The sequence below is a fragment of the Apus apus genome, chromosome Z (genome assembly GCF_020740795.1).
Source record: "Apus apus isolate bApuApu2 chromosome Z, bApuApu2.pri.cur, whole genome shotgun sequence".
Taxonomy (NCBI): domain Eukaryota; kingdom Metazoa; phylum Chordata; class Aves; order Apodiformes; family Apodidae; genus Apus; species Apus apus.
This window is the reverse complement of record NC_067312.1, coordinates 20,497,388-20,511,817: the sequence shown is the minus strand read 5'-3', so window position 1 is coordinate 20,511,817 and position 14,430 is coordinate 20,497,388. Positions and strand designations below refer to the sequence as shown.

The 14,430-nt window shown below is 38.5% G+C and overlaps 1 protein-coding gene across 14 annotated transcripts in view; it reads left to right on the top strand.

The window, feature by feature from the left end:
- The window catches only part of PDE4D (phosphodiesterase 4D), a 550,182-nt gene that overhangs the window by 457,570 nt on the left and 78,182 nt on the right, over positions 1-14,430 (top strand). For 13 of the 14 annotated variants that reach the window (XM_051642406.1, XM_051642404.1, XM_051642405.1 and 10 more), the window contains 2 exons: positions 1,150-1,223; positions 2,276-2,325. In XM_051642406.1, coding sequence (XP_051498366.1) covers positions 1,150-1,223; positions 2,276-2,325 — 124 coding nt within the window. Of the gene's footprint in view, positions 1-1,149; positions 1,224-2,275; positions 2,326-3,852; positions 4,005-14,430 lie in introns of those variants that run through there. The other variant, XM_051642417.1, reaches the window with a different exon arrangement.

Below are 14,430 nucleotides of genomic sequence, written 5' to 3'. Positions count from 1 at the left end.
CAAAAAATGTATTTTTACTTTTATTTTCTTAACTCATTTGGGAATTATCTATAAACGCTTGAACACTGCCAGTCATTATCTCCTGAATATTTTCTGTCTGTTACAAGCTTTCACTAATCCTTCTTTTTATTTCAGCCTCCTGCCTCCTTCCTACCTCATGTATAAATTTAAGGGGCTGTGAAAAGAGGGTGGTATCCTCCTTACCTTAGACCTCTGGAACCCAAATTCCCATTCTCACCCTTTGTATTCCAAGGACAGGCTCACCAGGAAAACAGCCTAGTGTGGGCTGAGAAACAACAACGGGCAGCCCCTGCAAAGACACAATCAGTGATTAGTGTTGCTGCTTCCTACCTTTCGCAGTCTTGGTCCAAACAACTTGTAGTTCCTCTCTGACATTAGCTGAACTGCTTCTCCCTCATCAGAAAGGTGCATCTTAGTCTCCTTACAAAATTGCTTGCATTTATCCAACTGCCTACAGAAAAGGGTGCTTATACCACTAATAACAAGAAGGCACTCCTCTATAGCCTCCACTAGCTGTTGTGTTGTATGAAATTAAGGCCAGAAAGGAAGCAGTTACTTTATTTAATCTTTAGAGTGTGCAGACATTTCCCACCAGCTCAGGTGATACTTTCCTCTTTCCTTGGCCTTCTGCAGCAAGTCCTCAGATCAACTGCGCCCCTCAAAGGAGCCAATTCTATTTTTCCTGACAGTTTAGACAATGTCATTCCTTTTGTCCTTTGAGGTTTGTGGAGGCTGAACTGCAAATAGAAAATTCTGTAATAATTTCTTATGTATGAAGTATTAGGCTTGAATGAGCTATTATCTTCCAAACAAGAACGCTTTTATGGTAATCTTAGAGAACTCAGTAGTATTCTGTGAAGAACTTTCCTCCTTTTCAAGTAAGTCTGTCTTTAAACAAATAATGAGTTGTTTATGAGGAAAAAAGAAAAAAAAAAAATTAATTATTGCCCCTGTATTACAGACATATTATTGTTAAATAATGGTCAAAGGCTTCAGATAAACTAACCCTGAAAACCTTTTACAGTTGTTTTGCAATGTCCTTTCCTTCTTGTTTAAGGATAGTGGAGCAGAGATAAGTCAGTCTCACCTGTGTACAAAATCAGACTCAATCTATTTTATCTGTTCCAGGTGCTGGCCAGCCTACGTACTGTGCGGAATAACTTTGCTGCATTAACCAACTTACAAGATCGGGCACCAAGCAAGTGAGTGTTCATTTTTGGCCACTGAAATTTTTGCAGTGATACTTTTAAAATGTAAACTAGGAATAACAATTAGGTTTTAGCAATTTCAGTCTGTGTCACCAAACCCACATAAAGCATGCGGATGAGTAATGAGTTTATTAATCCCTTGAAGATGCTATACTTGATAGCTGAGACAACAGACCCCTTGCCTGCTAATTGCTCTTGCACTGCTGTCCTTGAATAAACTTGGAGTGGTGGTGTGCAATGCACATGATTTTCAATAAATTAGTTATATGTCAAAGGTCATTCAAAGATGATAATTCAGAGAGAATCTGAGTCTTGCAAATGAACCAAAGTGAGCAGACAGCTACACTCACTGGAGATCTGTACCCAGAACTCTGTCTAATGCATCTGAGATAATGACATCCTACTTACCCGCAGTACCTTATTATTATTATAAATCAGGCATTATAAATACAGTCTTTCTCCAATCATGTTACAGCATCACAGTTAACATTCATGTTAGCTACACTGGCAAATTTAGCTCTGTCGGTCTAATAACTTGTAGGTTTCTTCAATGGGCTGAAGCTGAGCTGTTTGTCCTAAAGATTATTATGAAAGGTACATGCAAAATAATATGTGAAATACATATGCAAAATAGTAGTGTGGAAAATACTTCTTTAAAAAAAGTATTTCAGGTCAGAGAATGTGGGCAGGGCAAGCCATGTTAGAATAAAGGTAACTATATATATAAATCAAACTTCCAGCTAGGTATAAGCTCTAGGTATGATTAGGCAGGTTTTCAATGAACTTGTATATTCCTAAAATACCCCTCTCTTGGAATTCCCAATCTGCAAAAAGGTTTCAGGGTCACTTGTGAATTCAGTTGTGAATTCCCCTCTACAGAATAAAGGCTTACCTGTTCTAAATGAACTTTTTTCTTTGGCAATGCTAGGGTATTCCAGCCCCAAATAATTTTCCAAGAAAAGGTATTTCCTGTTGTATCATCCAAGGATTCAGTTGTCAGTGAGTTCACCAAGCTTATACCTTTTTTTTTCTTTTATTTTAAACAGACGTTCACCAATGTGTAACCAACCATCTATTAACAAAGCAACTATAACAGGTAAGAGGGATTAATATGACTGAAATTCCTCTGTGAAATCATCAAGGTTTTCAAAATTAGCGTGTGTTTATTAAAAGGCTCACTGAAAATGCATTTTATAATAACCTTGTATTTCATACCCTTACATCTGTTCTATTAAAGAGAATTTGAGTTATGTGGTGACTCAAATTGGTGACTTTTGGCATTGTACCATGTTAGCTCTCTGATTTCTGTCTTATTATCCTGGTTTTAATTTAAGTTTTCTCCTAATTTTGTTTTTCCTTACATATCAATGTGTGACCAATACCACAAGTAACTTTTTCCACATCAAAATCTTAGGCAATGAGAAGAAATTTTCAGTACTGACTTTTCTAATTTAGGATGGTAAATCCTATTTCTAGAACATTGGCAGGTGCGTAAGAGAAAAATAATTCCTTTGTAAAAGGCACTTATTTCTAATGAAACATTAACCTGAAAACAGGACTGGCCTCATAAATTACATCAACACTTCTGAAAATTTTACCCCGCGGCACTTTTGGTTATTATTTTGTTAACTTGGTTTTGGACATCTTTATGGGAATGCACTTTATTTGACCTCATATTTTTTACATCATGTTAATCCATGTGTTCTTACACTCTGTAGTCTTCCAAGTAGTTACATTCTCTGTGGTGTGTTGCAGAGTGAAGGAGCATTTGCTTTGCTTTTTCATTAAAATGTGCAGACACTTATTAAACAGGCCATTTATCACTTAAACAAAAAAAAAAAAAACACACCGTAAGATTTCCAGTATTTTCAAAATAGGTCTTGTCTTGTTAATTGTATAATAGTTTTGTAACTCAATGAAAAAATGGCATTTCAGCTCTTTTGGGTTGTCATGATTCTGTCTTGAGGCTCTGGAATGTGTTAACATTGTTAGCTTTTTTCATCTAGCCTCACACAGTATCCATATTTACCTCTAAAAGACCCAATCTTGGCAGTTCCATACAATTTATTCTCCTAGGAATTCATAATGTTATCTGAGTGCATGTGTGTAGGGCTCATCAGGGAAAAGGGTTACATTTTAAAATCTATTTTATAAACAAAAAAAAGCATCCTTAGTTAAGAATGTTCTGCAATCATACATGAATTCATGGTAATTAAATAAATAGGAAGAGGAGACAGATAATGCTTAGATCAATTATAATAATAATCTGTTATTAATGTATTCCCTTAAGAGGTAATTTTGGGTATTGATTTCAAACTACTCTCCATGACATATTTCAGTCATTGATACATGTCATACCTATTTTTAATTGCAGAATCTGTGTCATACAGCACAGTCATCCAGAAGTCTATTGTCTTAACTGGAGATAGAGATACTGGAAAATAGGGCTCTTTCTTTGGCTCCAAGTGACTAATTTTAGAAAGCCTGTAACACAGTAAAATCCCTGACAGTAAAAGAAAATGTGATGCCAGAAAAGAAGATATGCATGCATTTGAACACACAGCAAACCTACCTTACATGCTTTCCCCCGGCTGTTTGCCTGAGGTTAGCTTCTTTTCTCCAGCAGGAGAAGCTGCTCAGACAGCAGGACTCAAGACACACTCTGATGGAAGATGCCACTGCCCTTTTTAAATTTCCCCCTGTGTGAAGGTTTCCATTCAGTTAATCTTCAGAGTCTACTGCACATGTCAGAAGCAATAAACCATCTTAAGTTTTAATGTTTAGAAGGGTACAGTCAGTGCTGCAATTAATCTAGAAAATGCTTCTGTGCCAAGAAATTTAAAGGAAGCAAGAGAAGGCAAAGAATAGCAAGGATAGTTTAATCTAATTTAATTTAATCTGATTTCTCAGAGATGCTGCTGGAATTGCTGTGCCCAAATTATCCACTGAACTGGGTGAGCTGGGGCCTGTGTGCATTGGTTATAATTGGCTAAAAGACTTTAATGATACAGGAAAGATACTAAGCTACTATAAAACTTGAAAATAGCTACAATTCATTTTGACTGTTGAATGGAGATTGAGGCTGGATCCTATCTTGCCTGCATGGGTTTGCCTATTCTTATTCATAAACTGGTTTTGATATTTCCATAGCAACAAATTTCATGACATAAGCACAGAAGTATGCATAGGGGTTTTCTTGGGACATATAAAATCCTAGTAAAACATGTTGCATTACAGCATCTCCTACAAACATTTTTTTGAATTCTTCTGGGAAATGTCTGAAATGTAGCTTATGCTTATCCTTCCTGCTGAGAAATTCACACTGTTCTCAGAGTTCTTGTAATGAAGTATCCAGAACAATACACCAGACAGGTAGAGCCCCATCACATAATCCAGATGGCTAACAATTTCAGTGAGCATTGATCACCAGTGTAACAAACTAGGTGACTGGAAGGTGCACTGTCCCTAAATTATGTCAAAGCTAAGCCAGAAACAGACACTCAAGGTGGAGAGTTTATGTTGCTGAGCTTCTTGGAAGAAGCGTCTTTGGGAGGACTGTAACAGAGGAAAGGGAAGATCACAGGAAGCAAAAGCACAGCAAAACAGAACTACTGCAGAAGATACAGGGAAAACAACAAGAGAAAGATAAAAAGGGATTTGTTAAAGGTGAGGCACTAAAACAGCACGAGCAAAATTCTCCCATTTACTATTTTAAGAATTTGTCCCAAGACATAAATGGAGAAAAAGTATTAGTAAAAAAGTAAGAAACTGTGGAATTGAGAAGTGAAGAAGCACAGGAATAAAAAGTTCAGATTCTTAGAAGCAACTGTGGTGCCCTTAAAATTCCCTGTGAATTTTCAGTGTAAATACGTAGAAGCTGATAATCAAAATATGGTCTGTTCTATTCAATATATCCACATGATCCCGTGGAAAACTGTTGAAAGCAGCTAATGTCATCCTTAATCTTCAATGTTAGCCAAGTATGCTATAGCATGCTATGTGTTCTTGTTGCAGACAAATTAAGGGGTAGGTGGTGGGAACTTTTGGTGTCCAGCTTTTGGTAACTGTTTTCTGTACAGTGCTTCCAGGCGTGGTGTTCTGTGCTTCAACCAGAAGAGGGGTTCCTCTCACTGTGAGTCACATTTTCCAGGCCGTGATACGAATGGTGTTTCGAGTTGATAGTACTTCTCTTAACACAGTCAGTGAATTATAAATAACATTTCATTTTCAGAATAAAGAAACTAGCTGTGATTCACAGATTGAGCTTGCCAGTTTTAATTTTTGTTTTATTAAAGTGAGCAAGCATTAGATATCTTTGGATTACTACAGTTCTAACATCTGTATTTCTAAATCAGAATAATCTGGATAAGGAAGGAGCCATGTAAGGTCTTTATTGATATGTGTCAGATTTAAAATAGAGAGGATATCTCACAATTTCTCTGCCCACTAATTACAATTTGAAAATTCAGTATGACAGCTGCTTTTATGGGCAAAGATTCTGCATGCAAAAGGAGGTAAGTTTGTCCGAAGGAATGAGTTTCACAGTTACGGATTAACTGGCACGTATTGGTTAACCTGAAACCACAGACACAGTCTGATACATACATATATATTAACTAGGTAGACAGGATACCTAATTCTTAGTACTAGCTTTAAAGTGGATTTAAATGTAGATTATGTAAGTGCCCTTTATATTACAAATGCAATGTCAAAGAACCTTAAGTGAAGACCTGCATATGTAACAAAAAAGTAATTTAATTTAATTTAATAATAAACTAAATAATAATTGCAAACATTTCACTTTTTAGAAGTTTTTTTTTACAATTTTGCTTTAAAAATTATTTTATCAGGTAGAGAAGAATATAGGGAATATTTCAATAACAAGCTACATTTAATTTATTAAAATATGAAAATTATGGCTTAGTGTCAAGAAAAACCCTTCAACTTTTGTCCTGTATACAAAAAACGTGACAATAGAGAAATAAACTATTTGCAAAGATTGTGAGGTTATAAATCTATCTGGATTAATTTGCTACTCCATGCTTTTATTGCTTCTTATTGGACTTGAGTTATGCTCTTTACATGTATGGCACTGCATCTTAGGCAGGTCCTCCTGAAGACTACTCTAAGGCATGTGGAGAACATAGATGTGATTGGTGACAGCCAACATGGCTTCAGTAAGAGCAACTCATGCCTGGCAAATTTGCTGGCTTTTATACAGTGGGCTTACAGTATTGGTGGATAAAGGGAAGAGCAACTGATATCATTTACCTGAGCTTGTGCAAAGCATTTGACACTCTCCCAACATCCTTATGTCTAAAATAGAAACCTGGATTTGATGAGTGGACCCCTTGGTGTATATGGAATTTGCTGGATGACTGCACTCAAAGAGTTGTGGTCAACAGCTCAATGCAGGGTGGAGACCAATGTGATTGGTCACCCTCAGGGGGAGAGTGGAATTGAGTGCACTTCAGCAAGTTTTCAGATGACACCAAGCTGAGTGGTGTGATTGATGCTCTAGAGAGAAAGGATGCTACCCAGAGGGACCCTGAAAGGCTTGAAAAGTGGGCCTATGCAAACCTCATTAACAAGGCCAAGTGCAAGGTCCTGCACCTAAGTCAGGGCAATCCCAAACATGAGTACAGACTGGACAGTAAGTGAATTGAGCACAGCCCTGTGTTGAAGGTCTTGGGAGTACTGGTGGATGAAAAACTAAATACAAGCCGGTAATGTGTGCTCACAGCTCAGAAAGCCCATTGCATCCTGGGCTTCATCTAAAGAAGTGTGGCCAGCAGGTGGAGGGAGGTGAGTCTGCCCCTCTACTCTGCTTTCATGAGACCCTACCTGGAGTACTGTGTCCAGTTCAGGAGCCCGTAGCAAAAGAAGAACATGGACCTGTTGGAGCATGTCCACTGAAGAGTTGTGAAGGTGATGAAGGGGCTGGAGCACCTTCCCTATAAGTCAGGCTGAGACAGTTGGGGTTGTTCAGCCTGGAGAAGAGAAGGCTGCAGGGAGACCTTATAGTGGCATTCCAGTACCTGCAGAGGGCCTACAGGAAAGCTGGGGAGGCACTTTTGACAAGGGCAGGTAGTGAGAGGACAAGGGGTAATGGATTAAAACTTGGAAAAGGGAGGTTTAGATTAGACATTAGGAGGCAAGTCTTTACTATGAGGTTGGTGAGACACTGGAACAGATTGCCCAGGGAAATTGTGGAAGCTCCCTCCCTGGAAGCGTTCAAGTCCAGGCTGGATGGGGCTTGGAGCAGCTTGCCTAGCGGAAGGTATCCCTGCCAATGCGAAGGGTTTGGATCTAGATGATCTTTAAAGTCCCTTCCAACCCAAACCAATCTGTAATTCTGTGAATTCAGATAGCAAATAAAAATAAACAGATTCATATTGTGCAAGCCAGAGCAAATACAGATTTAGCTTTCGGTGAAATCCCTCCAGTCAGTCCATGTAGTTCAGTACCCAATTAGCAATACAGATGTCCTTTGTTTTAGCTTGCTTTACCTATTCTGTTTGCTAAATGAACTCACAATTTTCCAACAAATGTTCTGAGTACAAGACTGACAATCATCAATCAAGTGGAATGAAACCCCCATCGCTACTATAAAAAGTACTTTATAGAGGCCTGGATATTGTTTTTTGAACAATCAATAATATTTTGCATAAATATAATAGATTTAGAAAACAGCAATATTTATATCAGCTACTCTTTTCAGTTAATCATTAAAGGCCTTATCTAGGTCATGATAGCTAAAAGGAGAGTTATCTCATTTACAGCTTTCTTATCCACAATAAAAACAAAATCATATTGCTTTGTGAGCTATGTGGCAGAAATTACATTCAGACTGAAATTCATTCATATCTCCTGCCCACAGTAAACAATGTATGCAGTGAACAGGCAAGAATTTGGAGACACAGAGTATGCTCCCCATCCACTCTTTAACAGTCACTGTGTCACCTCCAGGTGTGAACTAGCAGCTTCTTTCTTTGCAAATAGAGTTTGTGAGCATTTGATATTAATAAATGGAGGCCATATTGTCTTATATTATATGAAAAACTAGTTCTTTGTGTTGCAGTTTTTGCAGCACTGTCATGTGCTATAATGAAAAAACACCTCGTAGAACGGGTCTTTTGAAATACAACAATTTGTATTAGCCTTTTAAGGGGTATTTTATCCCCAGGTCAGACCCCTTCCTTTGTTTAGGAAGAAGTTGCTATTGACGGGATACATTTGTGAAAATTTGCTGAATACTTTCTCCATCTTCATTTGTAGACCTTTAATTAACGTTGCAAGACTTTTCAAACTGAATGGGTGATTCCAGATTTATCTAGTGCTCCTTTAATGCCAGTGGGTTTGTTAAACAGTGATTAACTTTGAGGGCAATCAACAAGAATAGGATTGATGTGGTTTTGTACAACATAAGTTGTTCATACATCATCTTATATTCAAGGAAGTGAATAAAACTAGAGTACAGAATAGAGTACTCTCCAGAGAAGGAGACTTCACAACCTCTCTGAGCAGCCTGTTCCAGTGCTCCATCACCCCAACAGTAAAGAAGTTTTTCCTCAAGTTTAGGTGGAACTTCCTGTGTTCCAGTTTGTGTCCGCTGCCCCTTGTCCTATCACAGGTCATCATTGAAAAGAGACTGGCCCCTTCTTCTTGACACTCACCCTTCAGATATTTGTCACCATTAATAAGATCCCCTCTCAGTCTTCTCTTCTCCAGACTAAACAGCCCCAGGTCTCTCAGCCTTTCCTCATAAGACAGATATTTCAATCCCTTAATCATCCTGGTAGTCTTCTATTGGACACTATCAAGTAAATCCCTGTCCATCCTGAACTGAGGAGCCCAGAACTGGACACAATACTCCAGATGTGGTCTTATGAGGGCAGAGTAGAGAGGCAGGAAAACCTCCTTTGACCTGCTGGCCACACTGTTCTTAATGTATCCCAGGATACTATTGGCTCTCTTGGCCATGAGGACACATTGGTGTTCTATGGACAACTTGTTGTCGACCAGGACCCAAGGTCCTTCTCCATGGGGATGCTTTCTAGCGTCTATACTGGTGCTTGGTGTTTTTTCTCCCGGGGTGCAGGACTCTACACTTACTCTTGTTGAACCTCATTAGGTTCCCCTATGCCCAGCTCTCCAGTCTATCTAGATCTTGCTGAGTGGCTGCACAGCCTTCAGATGTATCAGCCAATCCTCCTAGCTTCATGCCATCAGCAAACCTGCTAAGGATACACTCTGTTGCCTCATCCAGGTCATTGATGAAATGTTGGTCTGTCTTTCAAAAAAAGTATATAGTTGTCCATGACAACATTCCAGTCATGGGAGCTGTCCCACCGTGTCTCAGTAACTGCAATGAGATCATAGCCCTGTGACCACAACTCCTCCTGCTTATTCCCCATACTGTGTGCAATCTCTTGCCCAAAGACCCTCTTCCGCCCCTGGGAAAGGTGTCTCCCATGAGTTGCCAGCAAGACTGGTGCTGTAAAGGCCTTCCCATTGGCAAAAAAGCCAAAACTGCTGCAGTGACACCAGTGACAGCTGTGTATTAACAGACTGTATTTGTCTGTTCACTCCAGTGTCTCTGCACATGACTGGAAGAAGAGTAGAAAAGACAGCTTGTGCCCCAGAGCCCCTCACCACCCGTCCCAGGGCTCTAAAGTCTATTTTGATTGTTCTTAACTACCAGTCTCAGCTTGCTCTCCACCTACGTGGAAGATCAGTAATGGGCAATAGTCTGAGTACCATACCAAACTAGGAAGTTTCCTAGTGCCATCCTTAACCTGGACTCCAGGGGCACAGTGTGCTTCCCTGTGAGGAGGGTCTACCCTGGCTATTTGACCCTCTGTTCACCTCAGAATGGAGTCACCTACAACTAGAACTCTTTTTTCCTTCTTTGTGGATGTTGTTGCAATACGAGTGGTAGGCCTTTCTGAGCAAGGACATACCTCTGGAGTAGGCTGCCCATTGCCCATACCTTTATGAATTATTAAAAGATGCATTTTCCTCAGTATTGTACACATCTTTTGTTTTACACTTCAACACTGATATCTGATAGTCAAATGCGTAATCTTCCATAAAACTTGAACAGAGAAGTACAATCATATTTTAAAACATTATTGGCAAGAATGTACATGTAATTGAAACTAACCATCCAAGTCCACAATTAGAAAATAACTGTAATTGTTTTGCAGTGTATAGACTACAACACTTGACCCTTATTTTTACTTTCTTAACAGTCTGTCTCAGTGGAAACGTGGTTAGGTTATCAAAGTGCATAGAAACTAGAAGGTAGCATAGGGCTGACCTCTCTAAGCTTCAGCCAGAACTTCCAGTTGCTTTTCTGTAGGACTGCAGTCTAGTACAGCTTTGATTTTGAAACAGACTCACGTATTTTGGAGTTAGGATAATGATCAGTTTAAAAAGAAAATATAAGAGGCATAATCAACCTCCACACCAATAACCTGATAAGCAATTCAATTCAGAGCTTTGCTTCTTGCCTTTAAATTGGTCCACATTTTGCTGCATCACAAAAAATTCCTGTAACACCATTTCACCCAGACTCTCCATTTTACTGGAAAGACAGATAGGATGACACACTTCATGTGCTTCCTCTTCTTTCAGCTCAGCTGAGTAACTTATGATAACCAGTAGATGAGAACCGTACATGACCCCAAACTGCATTTATTGTATTGATAACAACAGCAGAATAACTGAAAAGAGTGAAAGGTGGTTTGGCTTGTAGGACTGAGATGAAAAGAATCAGAAAGAAAAATAAGACTCTTGTCTATGTAATTTCTCTCATTCTTGTTACGAATGCAGCCTGCTGGCTGATGAATATAGAAAATAAAACTGTGCAGATGTGGCTTCTGGTATGACCGTTGGATGCTATCTGAGTGCACCTTCATTTCACACATCATACAGCTTCTGACAACTCCCATCAGTGTTACATTATCTTCTGTACAGTTAAAAAATATATTTGAAAGTAGATCCCTTTTCCATTAAGAGGTTACTGAGAAACTGGTCTGCTAAGGCCAATCTACTTCCCTGAGTATCCATTTAAAAATTAAGCGCTACACAGTGATCACCCATTAAAGTGTCTGTATCCGGCTTTTACTATATGCAGGCTGCCGAGTATGGACTCTGAACAAAGCAGTGAATCAGAGAAGCCAGTGGCCACAGTCATACAAGCCTGGAGACTAACAAGAATAACAGATCTTCTCTTGCAGACTAGGAAGTTCTTCAGGTCTCTCCACAGTCTTTTGTCTGTGCTCAGATAAAAAGAATAAATTACCCTTGTAATTACCCTTGTGGGAAAGAAATCAACATTTGTTTGGGGAAGATTATTGAATACGACTGTTGTTATTATTGTTGATGTGGCTGTTGTTATTATTAAAATTACTGGGTTTGAATCCCACTTCTTAAAGGGAAAAAGCAAATACAGAATTTTAGGAAGGTTTATTTCTTTTTAATTGGAGTTTGGCAAAGAGAAGCAGCAGCAAAGGCAAATGAACCCCTCTCCCCAAACTGATTTCTGCATTCCATTCTTTCTGTTTCTTAAACAAAAAGGGATCTGTATGATCTACTTCAGCATTTCAGCTGCAGAAATACTGTTCTTCTCCGGTGTGATCTTTTCTTTGGTTTTTTGTGTTTTGTTTTTTTTTCCTGTTCCTCTGGCTCTCAAGACTTTTTTGGCAAAACAGATAAAACGTCTTCAGCTCTGAAAAATCTGTCAAAGGAGAAGGATTAGTTCTGAACAAATCTATGCCTTTGCAGTTCACGACATTTTCAGAGAAAGAGGAAGCAGCAGACATACATACTATGCATATGCCTTTCACACAGGAAAGCAATAATCAGGTGGTAAAACCACTTAGTTCTCACATGCTTCTGCTACTTGAAAATATATCTAAGCATGTTAATTATCAGGCATAGATTTTTCACCGTATTATATGATATTGTGAAACCAAAATGTGATCTCCTTGCTCCTGATAATTCTCACAATGAAGTCTGCAAGCCTTTCTTTTGCTGAGTAAAACCTGAACCAATGCACCTAGTACAACACTTTGGTCTCGTCTAGTTCAGTTCTACCCTCCTTGCAGATTTATACTCCCTTGAGTTCCATGTTTTACCACCTTCCCTGTTTGGCTTACTTGTTCTTTAGGGGGTACATTTGGTAGTGCAATATATGCAGTGATAAGCCTAGGGGGAGAAGACACTTAAGGAGACAAAGGATCCTTGTAGCCTCACTACACATTCCAAAGAAGAATGGTACAATTCTCTTCCACAAATGCTATTCTCTAAACATACTCAGTGGAACACAAGAGTTGATACTCAAAGGAGTAAATGTTGCCTTCCAGAGGCAATATTTCAAGATGTTGACTGCTACTGCAATGTTCTGGAAAAAAAATCTGTTTTAAAAAGGGGGAGGAAAAGTTATCATGCAAAGGGACATGAATCCCATTTAAAAAAAAACTGTTTCATTATGTCTGAAAAAGTGTTTATAAAAATAGATTGATATAATTTTCTTTAGAGTCATTAATGGTATGAAATAGAAATGAATTAAATCCTTATTTAAGAGTACTCAAGCCTACCATCTAAACTCTGAATGTATACTAGGTAATGTAATCAACTGAAAGAAGCATATGCAGTATCCGTACTTAATCTTTATACTCCTCAGAAGCCTTTTTTTTTTCTGAAAACCTACAGACTTTCTGCCAACACTTCCTGTAGAAGTGCTGGCAACAGGTGAGGATATTTTTATTTCATTTCAGTTGGGACCCCAATCAAAGAAGGCCACTTGACCTGCTCATGGTCTGCATCGTTCCTCCTGGTCTGTCCCACCCACTGATACACAGACTAATTCTGCTTCATTTTAAACCACTCATTTGAGACACCTCCCTATATTTCAACTAAAATTATTTTTAAAATAACCATTCTTGGTTTTAATAGTCTATGATCTAATTACTTTAAGCCTTGTTTCAGAAAACCTGAGGCCTGTATTTAGGCCATAGATGACACGAGACATGGGCAAGAGTTCAGCATGCATTTTTAGGCAAAAGATTAGTTAATGTAATTCCTGAACGCCATTGCTCATTTCATTCCTGTCACTACTCCCTGCAATATGCTATCAAGTTGTCCATGCAGACACAGGGTGAAATAATCAAGAAACCCAACAGACTGAAAAATAACCTGCATGTTTTTGGGTTTTTTTATATTTTTCTTTCCCCAGCCTGTTTTCCAGCTGATTCACTATGCAGCTATTTAAATATTTGTCTGAAAATAAAAATAAAAATAATGGGCTGCTACAAGCATAGATGTAAGCAGCGAGTGGTGGAATAGCCTGGTACTGCTGCTAAAAGTAGTGCTGGGTTTATACAGGTTTCTTAAGATAAGGATGCATTAAATGTTGCCTTAGATCTGTAGCTGCCATCTAAACCTTAGCAGGCATACAACATTCTGCATTCCAGAGCTGGAAAGTTTCCACAAAAATAAGCCTTTTATTTGACTGGCAGAAAGATGGCCCAGATCCTAGGGAAGCATTTCCATATGATGCTGAATTTAATCCCATTAAAAAAGTTACACAGATTAAGAGATTTGACAATAGCCACATTTGTAAAATAAATTAAGGAACTGTGTAGAAGTATATGAACCCATGAGCTTGCTTTTCATCATGCTGTTATCATTTAATTCCCTGCAAAGTGGCAATCTGAATTGCTGAAAATGAAACTTGAGACAGAAATATGGTAGATTTCATACAGCTAAACTACTTTTAATGGATTCTCAGTTAAACAGATAAATCAAGCTTGGATTTCAGAGCCTTTCAAAAATATTTATAAAAATCAAAATTACATAAAATGTCACATAGATGCACATTTCTCTCATCTACCTGAGTAACATTGAAATGCAACAGGAAACAATCAGCCTTCATGCCTCCAAAATGCCTTTTTATTTTCTTTTGAAACCTCTTTATCCAGACTGGATTTCCTTCTGAAACAACAATTAATTTTAAAGATTTAGCTGCCCTTTTCTCATGTATGTGAAAAAGTCTTACCCACCAAAGGGCAGGAGATTGCTATCCAGATGTGACATTCAGACGTGAAACTCAGATGCACAGCAAGTTCATTTTTCTGAGAAAAGAAGAAAACAAAACAATTACCTTATCAACTCTAATACAGAGAGTAGCTGA